The 7,088-nt window shown below is 41.0% G+C and overlaps 1 protein-coding gene across 7 annotated transcripts in view; it reads right to left on the reverse strand.

The window, feature by feature from the left end:
* The window catches only part of ubr5 (ubiquitin protein ligase E3 component n-recognin 5), a 169,365-nt gene extending 163,239 nt beyond the window's left edge, over positions 1-6,126 (reverse strand). For all 7 annotated transcript variants that reach the window (XM_043688521.1, XM_043688517.1, XM_043688519.1 and 4 more), the window contains exon 1: positions 5,769-6,126. In XM_043688521.1, coding sequence (XP_043544456.1) covers positions 5,769-5,830 — 62 coding nt within the window. In that variant the 5' untranslated portion in view covers positions 5,831-6,126. The remainder of the gene's footprint in view (positions 1-5,768) is intronic.
* Positions 6,127-7,088: the final 962 nt, after the last annotated feature.

Consider the following 7,088-nt stretch of genomic DNA (forward strand, 5'->3'; position numbering starts at 1 on the left):
GGGGGGGGGGGGGGAGAGAGAGAGAGAGAGAGAGAGGAGGAGGGGAAAATGAAGCAACTGGTGAAATCAACATTAATCCCAAAGCAGAAGATGAGGCCTTCTTCCTCCAGGCATTGGGTGGTTAGGGTTTAGTGATGGAGAAGGCCCAGGACCTGGAAGTCCTTGGGGAAGTGGGAGGGGGAGTTGAAGTGTTCGGCCATGGGGCGGTGGGGTTGCTTTATGCATGTGTAACGGAGATGTTCTTTGAAGTATTCAGCAAGTATATTCTATCTCCCCAACGTAGAGGAGACTGTACTGAAACACAGGCTGATGAAACAAGCAGGTCAGGCAGCATCCAGGGAACAGGAGAATCGACGTTTCGGGCATAAGCCCTTCTTCAGGAAGAAGGGCTTATGCCCGAAACGTCGATTCTCCTGTTCCCTGGATGCTGCCTGACCTGCTGCGCTTTTTCAGCAACACATTTCCAGCTCTGATCTCCAGCATCTGCAGACCTCACTTTCTCCTGATGAAACAAGCAGTCAAGTGGCAGCATAATTTCATGTAAAGAAGTGTAAAGTAATCATGTTTGGGTGGACAAACACAGAGGCAATATAAAAAAAACGCTTCCATTTGAAGGGGACATGGATTGTATGCACACAGCATGGAAGATAGCAGGGCAAGATGTGCTAATGGGCTTTACTGAAAATAATGGTTTGGGCTCAACTGAAGGTACCACATTGCTGAAATGATAAACACTTGAGAGAGGGTGCAGAAAAGATTTACAGGAACTATTCCAGATAAGGAGCTTCAGTTAACTGGTCAGATTGAAGACACCAGGCATGATTTTGTATGAGGCGTTCAAGAGATAATTTGATAAAGGTGTTCAATGTCATGACAGATCTCGACAAAGTTAATAGAAATCCTTTCCTATGGCAGAAGGCTAACAAACCATTTAACAAAGATTTAAATATAATAGAGAGAAAAATAAATCACTGACATGAGGAAAACATTTTCTTTAAATTTAGGTGACTTTACAAAGCAAACAGTTAGGATCTAGAATGCACCGCCAGAGAACATGGTGGAGGAAGATTCAAACGTTTTTTCAAAACGGGAATTCAATAACCAACTGGCGAAAAAGTTTGAACGGTTAAATGGAAAGGCAGGGGAATGGGGCTTCTGAATTCTTCTTACAGAAAGCCAGAATAGGTTTAAGTCAAATGACTTCCTTTCATGCTGTGTCTGTTCCATGATTCTACAAAGTGATGTTACACATCCTACTAATATTTCTCTACATTACATAAATAACCCAAACTGAACCTAAAGTCTGCTACAGCTTCATACAGGTCTTTATGGATGGAACTACTTATACAAGTTAGACAGTTTGAATTTTACAAGCAGGTATAAAAATTCATATGCTTGGAATGAATCAACTGACACATCATTGTCACTGGGTCCAAAATAAAATTCTGGTTTCTTAATCTACAAAATTTTCAAACTGGTTTTGCTCACTTTATCTCAACTGAGATTTTCTGGAATAGAAGCACAAGTAGCAACCAGATAACTCAAAGAAATGTTTTGACAGTAAAAAGAAAAAACCCCATCCGCAAATCAACACTGTTCTTCACCAGTAGCATGTCAGCTTCAGAGGATGCAGGATATGAAGAGGTCTAGGATATAAGACTGAGTACAAGTCAGTTTCTGGTTTACTATCACTCATGCAATGAATCACAGTGTACCAAATCTGCTCTACAAAAAATGCAAACACCTAACAATATTTTGCATAATTCATGGCCACAGACCTAATATCAGTAGGACCACCAGATACAAACAACAGTTGTATGATCTGTAACATTCAGCTGGAATTACAGTATATTTTAATATTATCAAATTCAGCAATTCATTAACAACAGTCAGAGTTGTCAATGAAGTTTCTCCTATTGATATGTATATTAATATCAACGAAGGATCATCACTTCTGGGAATCAAGGGATATGGGGAGTTAATGAGAAACTTTAGCAGAGGGAAAACAGCCACAATTGTAGTCAGTGATAAAGCAAACACCAGAAACCAAGCAGTCTACAGTTGCTCCTGTTTCTTATGCAGCAGGAGGCGTGTCAGTCCAACGAAAGTGACCAGTTAAGATGCATATATAAATAGCAAATTAGATTAGTCAAATTAAAATAATCAATTTTTCCAACTAATGTGTAACATAACTCATTTAGACTGAAAAGGGCAAAATGAACAAGCACAACTGATCAGGAAAAACAGGTAAATACAACCATAGCATAGAAAGGGTGTAAATGTCTTTCCTATAATTAAATTTTGCTTTATGTTCACAACTTGCCTATTTAATACAGCTTCAGGTTGCATTTTGAACAGTATTAATACAGCCAGGTACAAAATCCATTTTCAATAAGACAAACACATCCAGATCTAAAATTCCAATTGATAAACTTTAAGTGAGCAAGTAGCAAACAGATCTTCTACTAGAAAGAGTAAAACAATGGAAATGACCTCTGGAACTACACAAGTTAAATGTTTGGATCTCAAAAGCACTAATTTGCAATGAGCGCACTATTCTTCCTAAAAAAAACATCAAATTGGAGAACACAGCAGTAAGTACAAGAAACTAACAACACAAAAGATAAGCTTAGAGTAGAAAGTAAGTATGGAAGAAAATGAGAATGAGGTGCAGTAGCTCAATCTTCTTTCACTGATAGGAAACAGCACAATAGACTAACAGGCAGGTGATGCAGAATGTATTGCTACGTCTTTCCAGAAAAAGTGGAGCAAGTCCACGATGATTCCAAAAAGGTACATTCTGGAAGTTACAAGAAAGGGAAAGATTGTCACTGGCATGATCAGCAAACATATGGGCCTCAATAAACAGAATGGGAAACTAATCATGGAAACTGAGTTAGTTGGTAGTTTCTGTAGTCTGCAGCTCAGTCAAAAAGCACATCACAAAAGTCTGAGCCTTGATTTGATAAAAACAAAGATGAAGGTTTTGGTTGAGGTGGTTTTTTATGCTTCAAAAATAAGCAGTTCTGATACTGGACTAAATGTGACATTGGTAGCTCAGCTAAAGACAGCAAGATTTTAAAGTTGAGTGTCCAAATGGAGTGAGGAACCCCAGAAGGGAAAGGAACTTAGACTGAGACATAAACCTAACAGTATGGTGTGGCAAATAAAGGGGAAAAAAAATCTGATTCAAATCATAAGATCCTATAACATAGGAACAGGAGCAGGCCATTCAGCTGCTTGACCCTTACCCATCTTCCATAACCATATTCTCCCTTGTCAATTTAGCTCACCCCAGAGTTGGAACAAACTGCTGAACCTTTTCTCATAAAGCAACCACTTCTTCTCAGAAATCAACCTAGTGAACTTTGAGGCAATTATGTCTTCCCTAAAGCTAGGAGACCTAATTGAGCTTGGTTAAAAAAAAACCAAAGAACTGCGGATGCTGGAAATCAGAAACAAAAACGGAAATTGCTGTAAAATCTCAGAAGGCCTAGCAACAACTATGAAGAGAAATCAGAATGAATGTTTCGGATCCAAAAACCCTTCTTCTGAATTCTGAAGAAGGGTCGCTGGACCCAAAACGTTAACTGATTTCTCTCCACTGATGCTGCCAGACTTGCTGAGATTTTTCAGCAATTTAATCTTTTTTGATTCTGAGCTTAGTGTCAGTTAATTATGGAGAAAGGATGAAGACAATAGTCAAATATAGAGTAAATACAAACAGGCAGCATTTGGAATTATCAGCAAACATCTGGAAACAACCTAAGGTTTGGAGTGAGTCAAATACAAAACTGTGGGTCACATTCTGGGGCAAATCATAGTGACCACATCCAAGTCAGAGATGTGACTACTGGCACATTAAAATAGATAATACATATTACATATCTAATTGAATTGCATTAAACGACCTTTTCATCACTACATGCATTTTCTTGCTTGATTTTAGACATCAGTACAGTTGTCCTTCTATTGCCACAAAGGGTCATTTTTTCAGAACGGTTTAACTTGATTCCACTGTGTTAAGGAAAAAATTTAAACCGACTCGTTAAGATTAGCCAATTCTATACTATTTGTGTCATATAAAACAATGCATGAAAGCTTAAAACCACAGCAGTTTTACTTGAACTGCATGATGAAAACACATTGGACATACCCACGAATAATCATTAGACTCAATCCAAGTAAATTTGTAATGTGTTAAAATTTACTTGGACTATACTACAGTAAAGAGTTCAATTTTCTTCCCTGAATCATTTTCCTCACATGACAACAACCCTGTGCTTTGCCAAGTGCTGTGCTTGATTTGATAGCAAGTCTGTTAACCATTCTCCACATAGAACAAAATGAAAAAACCTCAAAAGCTAGAAACACCAAGATTAATTGTGGTGTAATGATTTGAATTTTTCTTTTGAGACAAAACAAGCATGTCAAAAAGTTATAAAACACCACATAATCAGACTAACCAAAAGAATCTATAGCTTTAGAATATGACTCTTAAAAAGGTTTAAGCAAATCTGCTGTGGAAAAAAATGTTAAATGGCTTACTTCCTAAAGAAATATTTAAGTCATTTTAGTTCAAGAGCTATATTTTTAACTTCAGATGGCTCCAATTGGACTTGAATATTGAATTTATCATGTTATGCACAAATTGTAATCTGACCGTATAAAATTCATATTGAACACCAGAGAAGACTGGTTCTGATCTTGTCAATATTAACTTTTTCTAAGACACATTAAGTATTTTAATCCAGAGAACGTTTAGGATGAAGTAGTAGTCAAGAGTTCAATTCAGGCCCAAGTTCATTCATTATAATAAGATAAGTAACACATTAAAGGCAAACTAATCTTACAGAATATTGGTGACGTTAGAATATATATGCAACAATATTAATAGCGCCAAAGATCTTTTTGCTTAAAACGAGACAATTTACTTTCTAGTAAAGAAAATTTAAATTTCTTTCACCCTCCTATAAGACGTTAAGACAAAGGCCGGGAGCTGGTAGTGAAAAATCTACCCAGATTTGCGGGATGGGTGCACCCGGATGATCAAACTAGAGAGCCGGTATCACCAGCTCCATTAACAACGGGGAGGGGAGACAGGGCAACAATCGCTCTGCAAATGACGCATCAGCCAACACAGCACTGTCTCAGTAGCCAAACTGTCTGGCTCCCAAAATATTTCACGAACATGTGCTTCACGAATTACTTCAGAAATAAACATAACATATTTACAAAGCACCAAGCTCCTTTCTTCCCAAGCCCAGCTAGACAGGAAAATGACAAATCAGTCTTGGTGCCAGGCACGCACCCTCGCCCCTTTCCCAAACACTGATGACTTTTTTTTAAGGAAAAGGTACCAAATCTTTTTGTGCTCGAGCCTGTTAAATCATATGGGAGATAAAGGGCCTCGTTGTCTTGAAACAATCAACTATCCCCATCCACCCCTGCCACCACATCGGCGACAGTTCTCTTCACCGTCTCCGCCCTGCCCCCAACCATTCCCTTCTTGCTGATCCCACTCGAAGCCGCATTGTCCCGGCAACTTTTCCGCCAGGGCCGCCTCTCGTTCTGGCAGGAGAAGGGCTACCTCCGCGGAAACATCGAACTGGCATCCGTTTCCCCTCCTCATCTCTCTACCCACTCTTCCCAAACCACCAACTCCCCACCGCCGACCCCCGACCCCCCCCAAACAAAAAGCCTCCGGCCTAGGCCGACCAATGTTCCGGGAGGTGGACCAATACCAAGTCCCAAACATTGGCGCTCACCTGTCGTTGAGCTGATCCTCGGTGCCTGGTAACGGATGAACCACAAAGTGGATAGACGTCATGGTGGGACTGAGATTGAGGAAAGCAAAGCGGTCGAACCCGCGCCGCGGCAGCAAACCCAGAAAGATAGCGAGGGGGAGGGGATGGAAAACCAAATAAATAAAACCCCGATTCAGCAATTCCTTCGATCTCCTCTTTTTTTCTCTTTTTAAAAAAACGACAAAAAATCCTTAAGCGTTTGGAAACGGACGGCTCGTTATATTTTCTTTCCTTGACACCCGCCACTTCAGCGAGGAGTAGCAGCTGCACCACCCGCCACCGCCACCGTCGCCGCCATCTTACTGTTGATGCACCCGCACGATCAAAGCCTCTCCGTGATTGGTCGCGCCAGCACGACCGGCCGGCGGATGGAACCAATCTTCCGATTGGCCGTCAGCGCGAGACAGCGACAGACAGTGATTGGGCGTGCGTCACATGATGTGTGGCCCTCACACGTCATCGTGGGTCAGTTGGAGGCCATTGTTAGGTAGCGGGCACGTGATAGAAGGAAACCTCTGCTGAAGGCCAAGCCTAAGCAAGTTGAACCTTTTTGTCAGTATGTATATAGGACTTATTCGCTCCTCCTCAACCATTAATAGAAGATTCATCCTCCTGATTCCACCCTCATCATGGATACAGGACTCGTTTCCCCTGCACCATAGGTATGGGTCTCATTCCCCCGTCTTTGCCCTTGCCATTGATGTAGGATTCATCCCCCTTACCATGAGTATAAAACTCGTTTTTGCTGACCCTCCCCTCACCATGAATAGATGTCTTGTACCCACCCCACTCTCAGCATGTATTTAGGACATATTCGACCCCGACCCTCACCAAGATATTGGACTTATCCCCATCTCCTCACTATACGAGCAGAACTCGGGTCATTCAGCCCATTCAGTCTGCTTTGCCATTCATTCATTGCTGACAAGATTCTCAATCATATTTTCCTGTTTTCTCCAGTAAACCTTGATCCCATTGATACTCAGGAACCTATCTATCTCAGTCTTAAATATATTCAATGACCTAGCCTTCTGTGGCAATGAATTCCATAAATTCACCACTCTCTGGCTGAAGACAGTTATCCTTATCTCTGTTATAAAAGGCCTTCCCTTAATTCTCAGGCTATGCCCTCAGTCCTGGTCTCTCCTACCAATGGAAACATCTTTCCGACATCCACTCTGTCCAGGCCATTCAGTATTCTGTATGTTTCAGTTATGTCCCCCCATCCTTCTAAACCCCATCGTGCATAAACTCAAGTCCTTCATACGTTCGGCTTTTCAT

The sequence above is a fragment of the Chiloscyllium plagiosum genome, chromosome 4 (assembly GCF_004010195.1).
Source record: "Chiloscyllium plagiosum isolate BGI_BamShark_2017 chromosome 4, ASM401019v2, whole genome shotgun sequence".
NCBI classification, from domain to species: Eukaryota; Metazoa; Chordata; class Chondrichthyes; order Orectolobiformes; family Hemiscylliidae; genus Chiloscyllium; species Chiloscyllium plagiosum.